Consider the following 20,548-nt stretch of genomic DNA (forward strand, 5'->3'; position numbering starts at 1 on the left):
CACGTGCTGCTTGCACAGATTGTCACAACAGTGGGCTCTCTCTCCCTTCTGGCTTTATGGGAACGCAGAGCTGGTAGAGATGGAGCCCAGAGAGAGGTGACGTCTTGCGCTTTGTCCTCATATTTCTAGAGGTGTCGGTTGGTGTCCAGGGCTCTAATATAAATTCCACTACTAATGTTGCCTGAAAGAAAACTGATACTTAGGAGAGGTTTTCAGCAAATGAGTTTGGACATTACAGAAGGAAGCATGTCAGTTCCTTCTGGAGAGCCACAAACAGATGCATCTCGTGAAAGGAGCCAAGTGCTGGTATTGCCATTTGCATGCTGGTTTTTCAATTTACAAGATTTCATTTATGTGTATGTATGTAATGTTTATATAAATATACACACAAATCTATCTATATATATATACACACACACACACACATCTGGATGCCTATGTACACACACATGTGCACACACACATATACATACATGTATCTACCTCTAGCTAGGGAACAAAACAAAACCTTGGTTCTCTCCACTTGGAGAAAAGCCATCATGGATGGTGCAGGCATGTCCTCTACGAAGCAAGGCTTCTGCAGAATCAGTGATGTGACTGATGGTTTTGGAGTATAGGATCCACCACCCTGTTCTGGGGAAGCAAAGTTCACCACAAAACAAACAACAGAAAAAGATTCAGCCATTATTTATAAAGGCAAGAAAGAACCAACCCAGATGCTGGTCCACGCCTCTCCTGGAGGAGGCGGGCTGGAGTTCCCCTTGTGGGGTAGAGAGAGGGGCCATTTATGGTGGAGGGGCCAGTAGGGCTGGGGGGCTCACCCCACGTGGAACAATGGTGAGGTTGCCATTTGGAACATTTGGAGGATAGCTATGTGTGGCATGAGGAAGTAGAGACCCTTTACCCCCTGCTTTTCTCCTCCCACCCAAGCCTGACACCTGGGCGCCTCGGGGTCTGGGGGTGACCTGCTCTGTGTGTGGTCTCTCACAGGGTGAGCGTGAGCCTGGGAGATGGCAGTGATGGAAATGGCCTGCCCAGGTGCCCCCGGCTCCGCGGTCGGGCAGCAGAAGGAGTTCGCCAAAGCCAAGGAGAAGACACAGGCAACGGAGATGAAGCAGAGCTCCGTCCACAAGCTCGAGGCCGTGGAGAAGAGCCCCATGTTCTGCGGGAAGTGGGAGATCCTGAACGACGTGATTACCAAAGGCACAGCCAAGGAAGGCTCCGAGGGCGGGCCGGCTGCCATCTCCATCATCGCCCAGGCCGAATGTAAGGAGGCCCTGGGCTGGGAGTGTTGGCAGAGAGGGCAGGTGGGGAGCCTGCAGGTGGGTGCAGCGCTTGTGCAAGGGTGGTTGGGCACCGATGGGGCTGGACTTAGGGTCCCCCTGTGGAAGAGGGAAGTCAAGGTGACCACCATAGAAGACTTGCAAGACACACCTGGGAATTAAGCCAAGGATCAGTGTGAAGTGGGAGCTCGAACAGTGCAGGGGAGTGAAGCACAAGAAGGGAGAAGTGGCAGACAGAGGCCTTGCTCATGACCAGAGCAGGGGAAGGGAGCTGGGAGACAGGAATGCTTGGGCTCCAAGGTCCTGGGCCCTCTCTGCAGGGCCATCAGGCAGGCCTTCTGCTGGGACCTTGGGCAGCCTGAGCATCTCTGGAGAGGCCCAGGCAGGAAAGGCCAGGTGTCTTGGAAAGCCTCTCTGGGCCCTGGGCCCTTCACCTCCTTCCACGCCGGTGCTTGCCACCCCCCACCCCCCACTGCAAAGAATGAACGCCTGCCCTCGGGCCTGCAAGGCCGATGCAGGGTCTGCGGGGCATCCCGGGCTGATCCTTTCTGCTTCTACTCACAATACCTCAAGATGGCTTGGAGCAGTGGCTGCCACCGGAGCCTGAGAAACTCCCAGGGGCGTGGGGAGGGCCAGGAATCCCCTCTCTACCCGACACCTACCCTCCACCCCAGGAGGTTTCCTGGGGTGGAGCCTGGCGAGACCTACAGCTCATAATGGTATTTTCTCACATACACACATCCTTCCCCTCATCTTCCGCTTCCTTCTGGCTGGCCTTTGACGAGAGATGAGAGAATAAAAATTAAAGTGGGGTGAGTGACATAGTAATGGTGATACTGCACACGCGCTATATGTAATAGTGTATATTTGTTGAGCTGTTACCGTGTGCCAGGCACTGAGTTGAGTGTTTTATATAGATCATCTCACACCTCACAGTGCGTGAAGTGAGGTGGGCACCCTGTGATCCCATATTGTAGGCACGCCCTGTGCCTTGACCCTCAGGCTGGGAGGGAGGGGTGAGGCTGCCAGTGAGAGGAGGTGAGCCGCCAGGCAGAAGGGGTCTGGGAAGGAGGAGTGGCCGGGAGGGTATCTGCAAAGTGCCTCTCCCCTAAGTGCCTCTCCCCTGTTCTTTCTCTCTCCTTTCTGCTCATCCAACCCCTTTGCCTTTACTTAAAAGGTGAGAATAGCCAAGAGTTCAGCCCCACCTTCTCAGAACGGATCTTCATCGCTGGCTCGAAACAGTACAGGTAAGGTCAGCTTGAGTGGGGTGGCAGGGAGCTGCCGCGGGGGCGTCCCCACCCCAGCTGCTTGCTCAGGCCGCTCGCAAGTGACCCCTGGCTCCTTCCTTCAGCACCTGTGGTTCGGCTCTTGAAACCCACCCAGGCTTCCTCACTGAGCTGCTCTTGCAGCCAAATAAGCTTTTCAAAAGCTTTTCCCAGCGTGGGGGTGGCTGCCTCTGGGTCACATCAGGGTCACATCAGCTTGACGTTTTATTTTTATTCTCCTCGGAGTCCTTGCTGCTCCCTTTCGGTTCCCATCAGTAGGGAGGATGCTGGGAACAGGAGGCACTTTGCCGCTGGTGCATGACCACGAGTGCAGGCCCAGAGAAGCCGCTCTAACTCGGGGAGAAACCTGCTGTGTCTTTCCTTCTGTGAGACACACCCAAGGAGGGATGAGGGCTTGGAAACAGGCAGGGACAGACTTGCAGCTCGGTGGCCCTGTAGAAAGGAGGCCAAGTGAGGCTCGGCCTGTTCCCAGCCTCCCCAGCCCCAAAGAAGATTTTTGGCAGCTGGAGGTTGAACCTGGAAACAGTTCTTCCCCTACCACCAGGTGGACTTCTTTATCGTTGGAATTTGGGAACTGCTAGCGGGAAAGTGACCAACCTCAGCTGTCCCTGCTTTGGAGGCAACAGAAGCCAACTCAGAGCCGAGAATGCCTGCCATGGGCTGTGGCCCTCTGAGCCACATGCCCCGCTTCCGGGACCTCTCAAGGGCAAGCGCCCCTTGGAGAGCAAGGAGAGAACCGTGTCTCCCCCTCCACCCGGAAGAGCGGTGCGCACCCTCACTCTAGTAACAACCACTGTTGGTCGGAAGCTTGCCGTGGGGCCCGGCACCGAGGCAGGCTTTTTAAATGAGCTATTTCATTCAAACCCCATCTTCGCCCTGCCCGGCAGGAAACGCCACCTCCATTTTATGAATGAGGAGCCTAAAGGTCTTTGGGGCTTAGGAACTTTCCCACGTTCACACAAGTCCTGACCAAGCCGGGATTTGACCTCGGGTCTGTATGACTCCAGCCGCAGCTACCTGAGCCGTTCTGTCTCCCTGCCCCCTCACACTCAGAATGCGTGTCTGTGTCCCCTTGCTGACAGCCAGTCCGAGAGTCTTGATCAAATCCCCAACAATGTGGCCCACTCAACCGAGGGCAAAATGGCCCGCGTGTGTTGGAAGGGGAAGCGTCGCAGCAAAGCCCGGAGGAAACGCAAGAAGAAGAGCTCCAAGTCCCTGGCTCAGGCAGGAGTGGCCCTGGCCAGACCCCTCCCCAGAACCCCTGAGCAGGAGAGCTGCACGGTCCCGGTGCAGGTGAGACCCACCCCTACGCCCAGACCCCTGTGCCGGGCACCCCCTGGGCTCATGGGCCTTCGGAACAGCACCTGTGCCTTGGCCCCAGCCCCATGTCCTAACAGCTGTGTTTCCCCCGCAGGAGGATGAGTCTCCGCTAGGCACCCCGTATGTTAGAAACACCCCCCAGTTCTCCAAGCCTCTGAAGGAGCCAGGCCTTGGCCACCTCTGGTTTAAGAAACTCGGGGAGGGCCTGCGGCCAGCACTGCCTCGACCGGAACTCCACAAACTGATCAGCCCCCTGCAGTGCCTAAACCATGTGTGGAAACTCCACCACCCCCAGGACGTAGGCCCCCTGCCCCAGCCCGCTCACCCCTTCCCCTACAGCAGACGGCCCCACCCCTTCCCGTTCCACCCTCTCCAGCCCTGGAAACCTCACCCCTTAGAGTCCTTCTTCCTAGGCAAACTGGCAAACTGTGTAGACAGCCAGCAGCCCCTGCCCGGCCCTCCCCTGGGCAGACTGGCCTGTGTAGACGGCCAGCAGCCCCTGCCTGGCCCACACGTGAAGCCCAGCTGCCCGTCTCATGGCTCGAGTGACAAGCTGTCCATGGAGGAGTACCTCGTGCACGCTCTGCAAGGCAGCGTGAGCTCCGGCCAGGCCCGCAGCCTGGCCAGCCTGGCCAAGACCTGGTTGGTGGGGGGCTCCAAGCCTCGGGAGCCCAGCCCTGAAACCGAGGACAGTGAGGGGGTCCTGCTTATTGAGGCGAGTAGTCCCCAAACACACGTACACCTACCACCGCCTCCACCTCCAGGGCCGTCCACCTTCCCTACCCCCCTTCCCTTCCCCTTTTCCTCTAGTTCTCTTCCTGGGTCACCGTGTAATGTTATGTGATTTTCCCAAACTTAGATTTCTGGGTGTTATCCCGTCCATCTCTGACACACTGTCCCTTGTCCCCTGCCCCTCTTCACTGTCCTTCCCTTTCCTCTACCACTTAGCTCCTGAGGCACTTTTTCTTATGGTCAAGGCGGTTGACAATTCCGTTTCTGTCCCACAATCACAAGTCTGGGGAGGAGGTTTCTTCTTCGCAAGGGTCGGCTTGCCTCAGCCCGTGAAGCTCTCCCTTGCCTTCGCCTGACTCCTGCAACGCCCTCTCTGGGTCCGTCCCCACACCCCGACCCCGAGCCCTGCCTCAGACCTGCTGGTGTTCTTCGATGTGAGGGCTCAGCCCAGCAGCCTGGCAAGGGCCACCAGTTGGAGAGCCTTCCTCACTGTAACCCTTCGTCCCTCCACTGCCCTGGCCACTAAAACCGGCCTCTGTCTCCCGCCAACCCCAGAAACTCAAGCCGGTGGATTATGAGTACCGAGAGGACATCCATTGGGCCACGCGCCAGCCCTGCCTGGGCAGAGGCTCCTTCGGAGAGGTCCACAGGATGGAGGACAAGCAAACTGGCTTCCAGTGTGCCGTCAAAAAGGTATGCCGGGCTCCGGGGCTGAGGAGGGAAGGCGGACAGGGGGCCTGTCGCGTTCCCTCTGCTTCCTTTCAGGGTTAGCACAGGGAGGCCATGGGTCTGACTCGTTAACGGCGTCTGGCTATCCTGGCTGCCCTGGGTCCACTGGAGCTGGAAGGGGACAGTCCAGGTCACGTGTCCCCGCCTGGGTGGCACACTTGGTGCGCCTGTATGTGAGGGAGCATGAATGTGCACGCAGCCTGGGCCACTCCTGGTGCCAGGCCCCTAGAGCACATCAAAACCTGGAAGATGGTTGGATTGTCATGAGATTCATGTTGAGCTGGAACCCCTAAACTATATAGTGGACCAGAGGGCAATAGCAAGAGCGTAGCCTCCACCTAACAGGTGCTTCCCGACGGAGGCCGTGCACCTTGGGAGTCACATCTGACTTGAGTTTGGGCTCTGCCTCCTGTCGGCTGGAGGTACTAGGTCCTGCGAGATGGACATGAGGAAACGAGACTTAGCAAGAAGCCCCAGGCTTGTCTGACTGTAGAGTTTGGCTTTGAACCTCTCTTCGGGAAGGGACAGGGGAGGAAGACTCATGCTTCTAGGATTTTGATTAGAGGCAGAGGCCTGAATCACCTCTCCCACTCCCTCGTCTCACTGATGTTAGAACTGGAGACCAGAGAGGGTCTGCACCTTGCCCACAGCTGCACAGCTGGGCCTGGAACTGAGGCCTCCTTCTGTCAGATCACACTGCCCAGGCCTAGCAGTCCTTGAGGGTGTCAGTCGTGCTCTCCTTCAGATACCATTTCTCCTCCTCTCCTCTCACCTTGACTAGAAGCCACCTTGTCCTTGACCCCCAACTCTGCCTGAGGGCTAGCACCAAGGACTTCCTAAGGTGGAAATCAGAAACATTTCCATGGGCCATTTCCTTGGCCCTTGGGCAGCGTGAAATAAGCTAATTCAAAGATGGACCTTGCTTTCAAATGGCTTTTGTCAAGGACACTCTGATCCCCAAAAGGAAAGGGACCAAACAGCCAGCCCAGGCAGGGTCCATCCCACTCAGGCCCCACGCAGAGTAGACACTGCTGCCGCCACTGTCTTGGGTGCCTGTGACTTTAAGGGGCGATGGTACAGATTGTGTTGTGAGTAAACCTGGCTTCCCTGGCTTGTGTGTGACCAGGTGTTAGAGTTCTAAAGTTTGGGCCTCGGGGTGATGGGATGAGAGAGGGGACTATCCGTAGGTATTACCCCAAGCTTCAGACCTACTGTGTCAAATAAGCCAGCTCCACCCCTGCCCACCCCCACCGGCCAAAACACGTGCTTAGTTCTTGCCAGCACGGGTCATCATCTTTCGCTGGGATGCCAAGGCCACGTGCCTGACCTCCTCAGCTGCAGTCCCCTCCCCAGGCCACTGGAGAAGGCTCAGCTGTTCCTCCTGAGAGGTGGGTGGGAGGAGGGCAAGAGAGTGTGAAGTGTCCTGGAGATGAGCGCCCATGCTGGGGAGCTTAGTCACCAGGCTCCTCAGCTGTTCCCCTGCTGAGGTTCTCAGAGTCCCAGGCAACAAGGTAAACAAGCCTAATATAGTAGAAGAGGACAGAGACTCCATTTCTCACCTCCCCAAGGCAGTCGGACAAGCTCCAAGCACAAGGCACGGACTTGCCAGCCCCAGAGCTGCTGCCCCAGCCCACCAGAGCCAGCCCTTCTCAGAACTCCGCCTCCCCGATCCAGGATCTTAGCGGGGCTGGCTTTTGGCAGCTCACACAGCTGCCTTTGGTCGAGCAGACCACCCCTCCTTTCTCTCCAGGGCAGCGGGGTAGGGGAGGCAGTAGTGTCCTTTAGCGATTTCAGCTGGAAGATCTCAGAAACTGTTCCCTGCTAGGGGGTAGGGGTGGAGGGTGGGGACCAAGGATCAGAGGTCAAGCCGCACAGGGGGTCAGAGCAAGTCTGCACACCCTCTGACGCTCCCTAGGGGGGATCCAGGATGTGGAGTATCATGTGGTGACATCAGCACCCCATTGGCCCTCCTTCTAGAACATTCATGGCCCCAGGTCAGATGTTGATTGGTCACAAGTACAGGGCTTAATGTAGGGTTTGGGGGTGGGGGTGGGGTTAGGGTTTTGTTTGAGCTTACTTTTAATTTCAAATTAATTGAGCCTCATTGTAAAAGAATGATACCCAAAAAGCAAAAGTCCCTCTGTTGCCCAGTCCCCTTCTGAGGTAACCAGCCTTTGACATAAATCTTTTTTAGACTTGTTACGCATATATAAACATGTAGTTGTTTCTTTTATTGAAATGAGATTGCACTCATTTGTTGTTCTGTACCATGTTTTTTCGTGTAATAGTGTATCATGGATAGATTTCCTTATTGGTACATATACATCTGTCCAGTGCTTTGTTGTGTGTGTTTTTTTTTTTTTTTTTTTTTTTTTGTGGTACACGGGCCTCTCACCGTTGTGGCCTCTCCCGTTGCGGAGCACAGGCTCCGGACGCGCAGGCTCAGCGACCATGGCTCACGGGCCCAGCCGCTTCGCAGCATGTGGGATCCTCCGGGACCGGGGCACGAACCCATGTCCCCTGCATCGGCAGGCAGACTCTCAACCACTGCGCCACCAGGGAAGCCCTGTCCAGTGCTTTTTAACAGCCAGTGTGTATGTTCTTAACCTAGTCAGTGGATGAAGTCATAAGATCCATGAATTCCTGGAACTTTATTCTAAAGTGTGTATGTGTGTGGCAAGTGTGGACACACACACATTTTTTATTTATTAGATTTTCAAAGGGGTCTATGGCTCAAAGAGGGTTAAGAACTGTGCGTTTGAGAACATCTGGCTCAAGCATGGAGTTCTGGGAGCCTCCTTTTGCCTCTGCCCTGATCTGGGGTAGTGTGGCCTTGGCCAAGTCCAGCCAGCTGTTGTTACCAAGCACCTGTTCTGTGCCAGACGCTGTGCCAGGGAGACAGAGGTGTGGAATCCACACGCCTGACCTGAAGGAGCTCAGATTGTAATGGGGGGTGGACACTTACATGGTGTAAAGGTGGTAGAAGCAGCCATCAGCCGGGGACATGGTGAAGTCAGCCGGGACAAGTGTTGAGAAGGAAATCAGAACAAGGACCGAGGGGAGAATATCTCGATGGTGATGACGAAATAAGGGGGAAAGCTATGTGCCCAATACTGTGTGAGTCACCTTCACATATTTATGTTCCTGGGACCTTTAAAAGAACTTATTAGAGTTGCCGTTACTCCCTTTTTTACCGGTGAAATAAAATGGATACGAATAGTAAAGAAAACAAGAGGGAAAGTTTCAAGAAGGAAAAAGCGATCTGCAGTGTAAAGCATGCAGGCAGTTAAGCAGAGGGAAGGGGCTTGTGGATTTGGCAGTTAGGTGATTGCTGACCATGTTTCCACCCGGGCAGGCGCGTGCCTGAACGTAGGTAAAAACGTCCCAGATGTAAAAGCTAATATAGCTGGAAGGGCCTTCAGCGAGGTGGGGTAGCTGGGAGCTCTGGAGTCAGGCTTCCCCCACCAAAATCCCAGCTTTGCTACTTTATATCCAGTGACCTTGAGCAGATTACTGGTCCAGTCTTCAGCTTCCTTGTCCGTAAAAGGAGAAGATATCACCTCCTAGGCTATCGTAAGATGTGAACGACTAATGCTTATGAAGTGCTGAGCACAGTACCTGGCACGTGTTAAGTGGGCATTAAATATTAGTCCTCATTAATTAACATCCTCATCAGAGTCCAGCCCTCACTTGACAGATGCAGACACTGAAGTCCAGGGAGGAGAGGTGGCCGGACGGGCAGCTGGCCTGGACCAGGAGGCCGTCCTTTCTCCCTTGGGACTGCCCTTTCAGCCTGCTCTCTCTGGGGCTGGCCCAGACTTCTAACGTGCCTTGTGTTTTGAAGTGTCCCTTCCAACCCCCTCTGATCTGGGTGGTTGGGCAGGGTTTTAATATTCCTGCGACACTCCAGAGGACTTATGGATTTCTTCAAAGTTAAAGCCGAGGCTCCCAGACTTTCTTGGTTCACAACCCTTAATGTCTCAGTCATTTTTTCAAGGTGCTCCAGGCCAAAACAAGTACTGACCAGTTCCGTTTATTAAATAATTGGGTCAAATAATAAGTCTTTATCCTAATAACCTAGTAGCCATTTGAATAACAACACACATAAACTGAGAGATAAATTTTGCTCTTAAACAAGCGTTATTTACTAACGGGATGCATGCCTTGTTGGGCAGGCACAACTTCTCCAACTCAGAAATCACTGGACACCGTCACTTTCATTTCCTGCTCCACGTTATCCCCCTGAAGTACCTTTCTGTCACAACAACCTCCAAAAACCTAGCTTCATAAAGGTATATCATCAAAAGAATGCAGTTCGATCATTGAAACTGAACTGTCTCACGCTAGTAGTTTGTGTGGTGTCCCCAGGTGTCAATCGTTGCTGTTTCCCTCAAATGCAAAATACCCTGTAGCCCCCTTCCAAGTTCTCTGCGGTGCCCCAGGGCGCTTCACCCCACAGTTTGGGAACAGTAGGGTTAAAGACGTTTGTTAATACAAGTCCGGTTGGCGAATTAGTTCCAACTCAGGTTCAGAGCTGGAAACACTGACAGGGAGTCAAAGTTCATGAGAGTTGATTAACCAAACCAGATATTCTGCAAGTAACCAGAAGAGGGACATTTTCCACTGATAGGCTAAAGTCCAAAAGCTGCACAAGTCCGCAGGCCTCGGAAGAAAACTGCCAGGCCCTGACTGACGGCTTCCAGGCTGGTTTTGTTACCACTCGTGCCCCCTGGTGGCGCTTCTCAGGGCTAACATGAGAACCAGCTGCAGCCGGAAAGGACAAGTCTCTGTTAGCAAGTGTAAGCATTTAGTAAGCTGCTCTTATTTGAGCTGGAGGGAGGAGGCTGGGAACTGGCATTTCCTGAGCACCCACTAGTTGCCAGGCCTGGTGCTGGTTATCACCCCTCCAGACCCCCACTCGACCCTGGAGCAGATGCCACCGTCCCCACCGTTCACATGTGGAGGCACATAGCTTGGGGGAAGTGATCTACCTTTGGAAATGGCCAAGCCAGGGTCTCAGCCCAGGATGTTTGTATCCAAGGCCTATTTCTTCCCTCCATGTCATGCTGGTCCCTGCAGAAAGGAGTGGGTGGTCCCTGGCCTGCCAGTCCCCTGTAAGAGGGGCCTTGGCCAAACCCCTCCCCATAGGAGAATCCTCTCCTATGCCCAGATCCTGGGGAAACAGCTGCAAACAGAGTAAACAAGCACTGCCCCATCTACATGGACATTTTAGCCCTCAGGGGAAAAGGCAAATAATTGTGAGCAAATAATAAGTGCTCAGAAGGATGCTGAGGATCCAGGGGCACTGACAGAGGCAGAATCTTGGCCGCATCAACTCTGGCTACAGAAGCCCAGCATCTTAAGAGTAGAAGTGGATGTTGATACAGAAAATGTCCCATGACCTAGAAACTGTCCAGACATTTGGGCTGGGGAAAAGAAAGTTCTGTGTTTGGCAGATCTCTGAGGGTGGGCAGCATGCCAGGGGACTGGATAAGGATTGTAGTTTTTGTGACTATATTTCCATAGGCATCAGCACTGAAGACCTTTAATCAAGTGCTAGACATTGACCCCGACCCCCAGGGGGCACAGTTTAGTCTCTAAGGGTCCAGTAGGCCCACTAGGGCCCCTGCCTGGCCTCAGAATCGGCACCGGGAACATCAGCGGCCTCTGTGCAGGGAGCTTCAAGGGTACTGACAGGATGCCAGGGAAACAGCCCTGGTCCGTCACCCTGATTCACACCCACCTCTGGGCCCTTCCAGGTGCGAGTTGAAGTGTTTCGGGCTGAGGAATTGATGGCATGTGCGGGATTGACCTCACCCAGAATCGTCCCTTTGTATGGAGCTGTGAAGGAAGGTCCTTGGGTCAACATCTTCATGGAGCTTCTAGAAGGTAAGGAGCCAGCCGCCGCTCCTTCTCCCTCCACATTCAGAGCCAAGGGTTCCCCCGAGTCTTGCCCACGTTGACCCTCGTCCCCAGTCAATCCGGTTTTTTTTTTTTTGTTTTTTTTTGCGGTACGTGAGCCTCTCACTATTGTGGCCTCTCCCGTTGCGGAGCACAGGCTCCGGATGCGCAGGCTCAGTGGCCATGGCTCATGGGCCCAGCCACACGCGGCATGTGGGATCCTCCCGGACCAGGGCACGAACCCGTGTCCCCTGCATCGGCAGGCAGACTCTCAACAACTGCGCCACCAGGGAAGCCCAGTCAATCCGTTTTTACTCTCTTGACCCTGTGACATGAGCAAGAAAGGCCTGCTTTCTACCACCTGCCCTTCGAAGGCACTTGCCCTTGGCTGTCCTGCAGGCCTGGAAAAGACCCATGTAAAGACTGGCCATTGGTCTCCTAGGTGGCTCGCTGGGCCAGCTCATAAAGCAGAGGGGCTGCCTGCCGGAGGACCGGGCCCTTTATTACCTGGGCCAGGCTCTGGAAGGGCTGGAATACCTCCATACCCGAAGGATTCTACATGGAGATGTGAAAGGTAAGGCTCAGGGCGCCTGTGGCCCTGGTCCCCGTGGGGCTCCTTCCTCACCCCACCCTGCCTGGTTTCCTCCCAGGTCTTCTGGACCTGCTCCAGTAGGAAGGGGAAGTATGTTCTCCCAGCCCTCAGCCTGGCACTGTAGTTTCCAGTGGGCGATGCCCACAGAGAACAGCAGATCAAGCTCCTACCGCACTGGTGACCACTGGGGGAGGGTGGGGACAGCAGAGCTGAGTGGCACTGTCCCCTCACCCTCAGAGATCCTGCCTGCTGCCTGCCTCCAGGCTGAACTGATTCCATCCTCCCTCCCTCCATGACTAATGAAACTAATCAGAAGCAGCAGCTGCCATGCAGGGTCGGCCAGAAAATCGCCTCCCGGAGGCGCAGATCGGGCCAGGGCCCTTGGTGACTCACCTGTTCCTCTTCTTCCCGGGGGCGGCCTGCCAGCCGACAATGTGCTCCTGTCCAGCGATGGGAGCCACGCAGCCCTCTGCGACTTTGGCCATGCAGTGTGCCTTCAACCCGATGGCCTGGGGAAGTCTTTGCTCACAGGTACGCCCCTCCCCGCCACCGCTCCCCACAATCATAATAGCCAGTAGCCTTTACTATGCACTAGCCACGTGCCTTCTGTTCTTTCCTTAATGGCAATCAGAGATGTGAGCACTTTAGGTCCACCAGGATGCTTCAGCCCCACAGCAGCCCTAGGATATGAGGCTTTTGTTGTTAGGCTTAAATGCAGTGATGCACATCAGGTGCTTGTTTCTGCTGTTCTGTCATACAGGGTGGGGAACAGAAAGGCTGGGTGCCTCGCCCGAGGTCCCCAGGTCTCCTACCTCAGAGCCCCCAGAGCTCCACCCCTCTCGTCCAGCCTTTCCTGGGGAGCTGTGCTCCCAGCCTGCGACCTCAGCCCTCCTGTGTCTCTGAGAGCACAGTTTCTGAAAGCAAAATGGGAAGGCTGACCAAGGGGCTGGGGCTCCGTAGCTGAAGAAATCCCTGTTTTTAACTTACATTCTTCTGGTTATCAAAATAATCCATACCCACTGTAAAATATTTGGTGACTACAGTGTTAAGTGGTATGGAAGGGGAGGAAAAAAGAATTCTCACCATTCCTCTTGCCCAGAGAGATAATCGTGAACATTTTAGAGAATTCCCTCCAGGTCTTTTTTTTTTCTGTACATAGTTAAGGCCATTATAACACGATTTTGTGCCCTGCTTTTTTGTTTATAGCATTAGCGTAAAATTATTTCATTTTGACCAAAGGAAAAACAGTCTTTTAGAAGTGATTCTTTGTTGTTAAAGGACTGTTGGTAATTCTGAAGATGTACATTGCACCTGGACACCTGCCCTCACTTTGAAATAACTGTAGTGTCGTCTTCTTATTACAAAAATGTCTTTTCTAATATCTTTTGCAGAAAGTCAAGCTAAGCAAAACTACAAACCGCTGGAAAAAAATACTGTTCACATCTGGCATCAATCTTTCTAGTCTTTTATGCATATAAGTTTTCTTTCTCCTTTTTGTTTTTTTTAACCTACATTTTAGGAACATGGTACCGCTAATCAGTCTTCTACAACCGAATTTCCAGTGTCTAGGCCCCTCCCCGCTTTTGGGAACACACTTGAAGGGTTTGGTCCACAGGGCAGAGCCCGTGTTTTGGGTGATACAGTCTTGGTCCTAGTCCCCAGGACAACCCCCGACTTGGCCCAGCCCCAGCAAGGTTGATTTGGAGGCTCCATCTCTATTTAAAGTCCTCTGAGACAGTCAGGGTGTTTCAGGAATTGACTCGGGTGGTCATTGCCGAGGCTTCTGCCCGTCAGAGTTCACGGTTGCCCCTTCTGTCTCTCCTCACCTTCTCAGGGGACTACATCCCCGGCACAGAGACCCACATGGCGCCAGAGGTGGTGATGGGCAAGCCCTGTGACGCCAAGGTGGACGTCTGGAGCAGCTGCTGCATGATCCTGCACATGCTCAATGGCTGCCACCCTTGGACCCAGTACTTCCGAGGGCCGCTGTGCCTCAAGGTCCGTGACAGCGCCGGGGGCCGCCAGCAGGGCCCGGGGCCCGGGCTGCAGGCTTCATGCGGCCTCCCATTTGGGCCGCTCTTCAGTGGCAGATGGGAGCAAGCAGAGGCCTCATCATAAATGTGGGATCCTGACTAAAATACTTGGCTACTGGAATCTGAGGGTCCAAGGGCAGATCCTAGGTGAGGGGTCTTCTCGGGTCCATGGTTCAGGGCTCTCTTGCGTCCACACCCCGGGCCATCTCTGCCTGCCTCCTGACAGGCTGGGCCTGGGGGTCGTGGGTACCTGACCCCCTGGCTCTGTGCTGTCCTACCTTTTCTTGGAACAGTCCCAGCCCTCACTCTAGACCAGGCCACTCTGGTCCTTGTGACCGACCCCAGCACAGCAGGGCGGGGGAGAGTGGGGAGGAGCAAGAACAGGAAGCCGGGGGCCAGGAAGTGACGGGGAGGCGGGCCTCATATGTTGCCTTTTGACCCCCAGATTGCCAGCGAGCCTCCGCCTGTGAGGGAGATCCCGCCCTCCTGTGCCCCCCTCACAGCCCAGGCCATCCAGGAAGGGCTCAGGAAAGAGCCTGTCCACCGAGCGTCTGCAGCAGAGCTGGGGGGGAAGGTCAGCCTGGCGCTGCAGCATGGTAAGAGCCCCATGCTGGCTGCAGGGGGCGAGAGAGGCGGCGGGGTCGTGTAGTGGCCAAGAACAAGGTACTCAGCCTCTCAGAGCCTTGGTTTCCCCGTCTAGAGCATGGGCATGACACCAGCCTCAGGCTTGTTAGGAAGACTGAGGTCACGTGAGTCCAAGTGCTTAGTACTGTGTCTTGATGCAGAGGCTGTGCTCAGAGATGGGGCAAGGGGTTACAACGTATAAAGGGAGGCTTGAACTCAGTATCAGAGAATGTGAAATAAAGCCAGGTATCACTTTCTAGCCATTTGTGTGGGGAAAATCAGGAAGTTGGTGTCACGCCAAGTGTTGGTGGGGATGAGGGACAGTGGCCTTTGCGCTCTGCTGGAGAGCACCTGGCAGCACTCTGGCAGACGTCTGCAGACCCGGGACCCAGCACCCCACTCCAGGGCACACCGCCAAAGAAACTCTGCCCAGATCCATAATGGGACACGCATGCGGATACACGCTGCAGTGTCGTTTGTGGGAGGGGAGTCGGGTGTCCCTCCCTGGGAGCTTGGAGAGGCCAAAGGTGGGGGTGGGGGGTGGAGGATGCTCCACGCAGCGCTCACAGCAATTAAAGCAACTCTGCTCACGGGGCAACCTGGCTGGATCTTCAAGCCGCAGTGCTGGCTGCAAAGAGGACCAACAGAGCAAGGCCTAGAACACAGTGCCTTTTCTGGAAATTAAAAATTGATAAATAGGGCTTCCCTGGTGGCGCAGTGGTTAAGAATCCGCCTGCCAATGCGGGGGACGTGGGTTTGAGCCCTGGTCCGGGAAGATCCCACATGCCGCGGAGCATCTAAGCCCGTGCGCCACAACTACTGAGCCCGCACTCTAGAGCCCGCGAGCCACAACTACTGAGCCTGCGCTCTAGAGCCTGCGAGCCACAACGGCTGAGCCCACGTGCCACACCTACTGAAGCCCATGCACCTAGAGCCCGTGCTCCACAACAAGAGAAGCCACCGCAATGAGAAGCCCGCACACCGCAACGGAGCGTAGCCCCCGCTCGCCACAACTAGAGAAAAGGCCCACGCGCAGCAACAAAGACCCAATGCAGCCAAAAATAAAATAAATGTATTTTAAAAATTGATAAATAAAAATAACACATGCATTGCAAGAATTCGATCAAACCGAAAATGACATGTTGAACATAAGAGAACATCAGCCGGGGGCGGGGTAGGGGGTGGCAAGGGAGAGACAGTGGTTATGGGAACGAAAGGGAATAAAACAGAAGAGAGACCTTGCAGAGCCCCCTGACGCCAAACCTAGATGGTAGTTGTAATGGCCCCAGGGCTGAATTGCCCCCCACTCCAGAGGAATGGTGTCTTCAGGAAGCACTGACTATCGGGAGGGGAGGGGTAAGAGAGACGGAGGGTCAGCGAGGCCCATTCGCCTGGGAACTGTGAGTTGGCATTACCCCAGAGCTATTTTTAAATCTTCTCTTTACTATTAATATTAACAAAGTCCTTCTCTGGAGCCAATTCTGTAACTTTTAAATTTGCAGTTGTTACCTAGGAGGAAAATGGAATAGAAGAAATACTGTCCTAGTCCCATCATCAGGGCCATCTTATGGAAGAGGCCTCCTCTGGAGACCACACACTGCCCTCCGAAGTCATGTCCTGGCCGGGCGAAAGGCCACCCTCACTGCCCGCTTCTGGCCCTCTTCTGCTCAGGAAAGGCCACCTGGCCTGGCCCATTTCCACCTCACCACGTGTGCTCTCTGTTTTGTAGTGGGAGGTCTGAGGAGCCCTTGGAGGGGAGAGTACAAAGAACCAAGACATCCGCCGCCACTCCAAGCCCACCCACCGCCAAGCCAAGGGCACCCTCACCAGACCCTACGTGCCCCACCAGTGGAGCTGTTGCCAGGGGAGCTCTCACCAGAGGACCCGGGGCCCCAGCCAGCTGAGGACGCAACAGGCGGGGCCCCTAAGCTCCAGCCTCCTCCACCCCCAGAGCCCCCAGAGCAGAACAAGTCTCCCAGCCTGCACTGGGGCAAAGAAGAGTCCGGGACGTGGGAACCACTGGCTCTGTCCTCCCTGGATCCGACCCCAGCCAAGAACTCCAGCTCACCAGAGCGGAAGGCAACCTTCCCCGAGCAAGAGCTGCAACAGCTGGAAATAGGTACGGGCAACCACGGCATCCAGGTCCCTGAGCACAGGCCTGGGCCCTGCACCAAGGCCTGGGCTTCGTCCTCTTCCCAGGGTCAGCAGTCTGTGCAGAAGAATGCCGACGGCACAGCCGGACCCTCCCAGTCTTTCACAAAGTCTTCTGCCTTTCTCTGCAGAATTATTTCTGAACAGCCTGTCGCAGCCATTTTCTTTGGAGGAACAGGAGCAAATCCTGTCATGCCTCAGCGTCGACAGCCTCTCCCTGTCAGATGACAGTGAGAAGGTGAGTCGGCCGTGGGCCAGGAGCCAGGGCACAGGGCAGGTGGCTCTGTGTCCGGCCAGTGAAGGGGCTGTGTGCAAGTAGTGGGTAAAGGGCAGGTGACAGGGGTGCCCGTTCCTTCTGGGAGGGGTCCTCACTGGGGCAGGGGTCCTGGTTTCTCAGAATGAGACGGTCCATCTCCAACACACCCGAGAATTAGGGACTGGTTTGGCTACTAGGATAGTGAGGGGAAAGGCTTGGCTTTGGTCCCCATAGAATTACTGTTCACCCTCCTCCAGCCCAAGGGCCCCTCAGGAGCTCAGCCCTGTGCTGAGCCCCAATGCTCAGGAGAGCCACGCTCCAGCCTAGGACATGGGCACTTCCTTGCCAAATCAGACCAAGGCCAGAGATGGTTCCCTGAGCCCGGGGGCCTGAGTCTGTGCCCACTTCTGTTTCAGAACGCGTCCAAGGCCTCTCAGAGCTCGCGGGACACCCTGAGTTCCGGCGTGCACTCGTGGGGCAGCCAGGCGGAGGCCCGCAGCTCCAGCTGGGACATGATGCTGGCCCGGGGGCGGCCCACCGACACGCCGAGCTACTTCAACGGTACAGTCCCCTGATCCGCCTGGGACTGGGGCACAGTGGGGAAGGGAGAGGAAGGCACCTGGCACCCAGAATTTGAGGTACCTGGCCATTAAGTTGGCTTAGAGTAAAGGCCCTGATCATCAAGAGCCTTTCCTCATGGGGCAGTCAAGGACCATTGCCCCTTGTGAGCAGTTGATAGAGTCCCAGAAGGTCTCTAGCTTGGGACAGAGAGCAGTCTTTCCTAGCCTGGAGTCCAAAAACTGAGCAATTAATGTCTTCTAAAGGGAAAAGGAAGAACGGGACCCCGTGAGCGTTTTAATCAAGAAGTCAGCAATAGGGGCTTCCCTCGTGGTACAGTGGTTAAGAATCCGCCTGCCAGTGCAGGGGACACGGGTTTGAGCCCTGGTCCGGGAAGACCCCACATGCCGTGGAGCAACAAAGCCCGTGTGCCACAACTACTGAGGCTGAGCTCTAGAGCCCACAAGCCACGACTACTGAAGCCCACGCACCTAGAGCCCGTGCTCCGCAACAAGAGAAGCCACCGCAATGAGAAGCCCGTGCATTGCAACGAAGAGTAGCCGCTGCTCTCCGCAACTAGAGAAAGCCCGTGCACAGCTACAAAGACCCAACGCAGCCAAAAATAAATAATTAAAAAAAAAAAAAACTCAGTAGTAGGTTTGCTGAGATCCTCCTCTGACATTTGAAGTCAGAAGATGAGAAGGACAACATATGTAGAACTCTGTTTTCAAGCGTGGTTGCAGAGGTCATGTTGTGATTTTGATGGAATGAGGGTTTCATCAGCTTACGGTTCCCTGGGGACAGTGAGACTCATGGCATCAAGCCCCCATGCCTGGCCACAGGCCGCTCCACGTCAGGGACTTAAAATCTAAGTTGCCCACAATCTAATTTAAGAATCTTTGTTTCCAGTTCCTTTCTGCTTTGTAAGTTGAAATACTACTTCCCCACAGGAGCCAACCCTAGATGTTTGCACTGTGCAGGCCAAATTCCTGGTGTTGACAGGAAATGGCCAGTAAGAGCTAGCAGGGGTATAACATTACAGCCACTCCATCCTCCATGTCATCTCTGCAGCTTCCCCACAGCCACCCTGCTTCCCCCTACACAGGGCGCCTTAGGGAGCTAGAAGCCACTCCCCTGACGGTCACCTTACCTGCCTTCTAGGTGTGAAAGTCCAAATACAGTCTCTCAATGGTGAACACCTGCACATCCGGGAATTCCAGCGGGTCAAGGTGGGAGACATCGCAACCGGCATCAGCAGCCAGGTAAGGGGGCAGGTACACGCTTAGGGGCAGAGCCCCAGAACCCAGTGCACCTAGCCCAGTCCTCCAGGAAGGAGGCTTTTGAATAAGTAGAAATGGCACCAGAGGAAATAGCTGGCCCCAGATGTCCCCTGGGGTCCCAGGGCAAGACTGGCCGTGGTGATTGAAGGGTCCTCAGGACCCACACTTGGGCCAGGAGAGATTCTGCAAGTGTTCCAGAAGGAAAGGCAGATGATACCTCAGGGCTGCCTACTCGGCTGGAGGGAGGTGTCTGCCAGCACGGCAGGAGACCGTCAGCACCGCACTTCTAGGAACCTTCAGTGCCCCTTGCCACTCTCAGGCCCATTCGTTTGCTCTGCCCCCAGATCCCAGCCTCAGCCTTCAGCTTGGTGACCAAGGACGGGCAGCCCGTGCGCTACGACATGGAGGTGCCAGACTCGGGCATCGACCTGCAGTGCACCCTGGCCCCTGATGGCAGCTTCGCCTGGAGCTGGAGGGTCAAGCATGGCCAGCTGGAGAACAGGCCCTAACCAGCCTTCCACCACTGGCTCCATTCGGCCAGAAGCGACCTTCCTTCTCGGTGCTCAGCGCTGCCCCTGAGACACAGGCTCAGCCTGCCTGCTCCCAGGGGTCTGCCAGCTTGTGGCTGAGCAGTGGGACCAGGGGCTGGCAGCAGTAAGGTGGGGCTAGCAGAACACCTCCCAGGATCTCCCACCTGTGTCCTTCCTGAGCCCACATGAGGAGGAGGAGGAGGAAGACAGGAGGCCTCTTCCCATGGGGAACAAAGAGGGTCTTCTCTGCCTTGGTCCTGACAAGCTGGCCTGACCCATTAGGATCAGTGACCACTTGCTGGCAGTCAGGGGAGAGTGGCTTCCGGCCCAGGTCCCAGAGAGGTGGGCGAGCCCCTCCCTCGGGTTCCAGGCAGGTATGAGCATCTAATGACCTACCCCCAGGCCCAGTACAGGACTGGGGCAGTAGGTGTGCCTACCCTTGGGTTAATGGAGGGGGCCCTCTGACGCCCTTGGCCGGCCTTGCCTGGCCATCAGCCCCCCTTCTATCTCTAGGTGTTTTTCAGACCAGGTCAGGGAGGGAGGAATGCCTGACACTGGGGGTCTCCCTGGGAGAAAACACCACACTTCTCAGGGAGCCGCAACCCAGGCCCTGAACTGAGCTCAGCTTCGGCCAAGGACCAGAGAAGGCGTTCAAGTGACATGGTTCTCAGTCCCTAAGCACATGCCCCTTTGCTGCTGGCCACGAGTCTTCCCCAGAGCAACAGGCCCCAAGCCCCAACCGCAGGCCCAGCACCGCCCCTGCCCAGATGGCACTCAGCTCCCTCATCTGTAGTAGTGAAGGGCGACATGAGACCTACCTGACGGGAACCGTCTGAGGACAGAGCACGATAGACTCGAGAGAAGTCAGCAGACGCAGGTGCTACTGTTACCCAGGCCACAGCTCTCAACAGCCTCACATGAGCTTCCCGAGACACTCACTGGTCCTGCTGCCCCTGGTCTCGGGGGCACTGCCAGCTGCACTTTGCACTCTGATGACCTCAAGCACTTTCATGGCTGCCCTCCAGGAGGGCAGGCCAGCGGTTCTGCATGAGCACAAGCAGGCCAGGAGATGGGGTGAAGGGACTCAGCTCTTGACCCTTCTCCATGCGTGTGACCCCTCAAACCTCCTTCAGGTTTCTTTAAGGTGAGCGCCCCCTACCATCACCCCAACCCAGCCTCTTCTTTCCGGGGGAGCTGATTAGCACTCATGTAGCATTAATCAACTGTGAATTGTTGTGGGGTGAGGGGATGTCCCCTGAGATTCCATCTGGGG

At 55.4% G+C, this 20,548-nt stretch overlaps 1 protein-coding gene across 1 annotated transcript; it reads left to right on the forward strand.

Moving 5' to 3' along the window:
* The first annotated feature begins 990 nt into the window (after positions 1-990).
* MAP3K14 (mitogen-activated protein kinase kinase kinase 14) lies at positions 991-20,037 on the forward strand. The gene is made up of 15 exons (XM_065897498.1): positions 991-1,266; positions 2,461-2,530; positions 3,652-3,862; positions 3,984-4,604; positions 5,177-5,314; positions 11,110-11,239; positions 11,694-11,825; positions 12,270-12,374; positions 13,678-13,841; positions 14,322-14,472; positions 16,230-16,619; positions 16,783-16,889; positions 17,324-17,468; positions 18,627-18,727; positions 19,090-20,037. The coding sequence occupies exons 1-15, from the start codon at positions 1,011-1,013 to the stop codon at positions 19,252-19,254; spliced, it is 2,886 nt and encodes a 961-aa protein (XP_065753570.1). The 5' UTR covers positions 991-1,010; the 3' UTR covers positions 19,255-20,037.
* Positions 20,038-20,548: the final 511 nt, after the last annotated feature.

This window comes from Phocoena phocoena, chromosome 19 (genome assembly GCF_963924675.1).
Source record: "Phocoena phocoena chromosome 19, mPhoPho1.1, whole genome shotgun sequence".
NCBI classification, from domain to species: domain Eukaryota; kingdom Metazoa; phylum Chordata; class Mammalia; order Artiodactyla; family Phocoenidae; genus Phocoena; species Phocoena phocoena.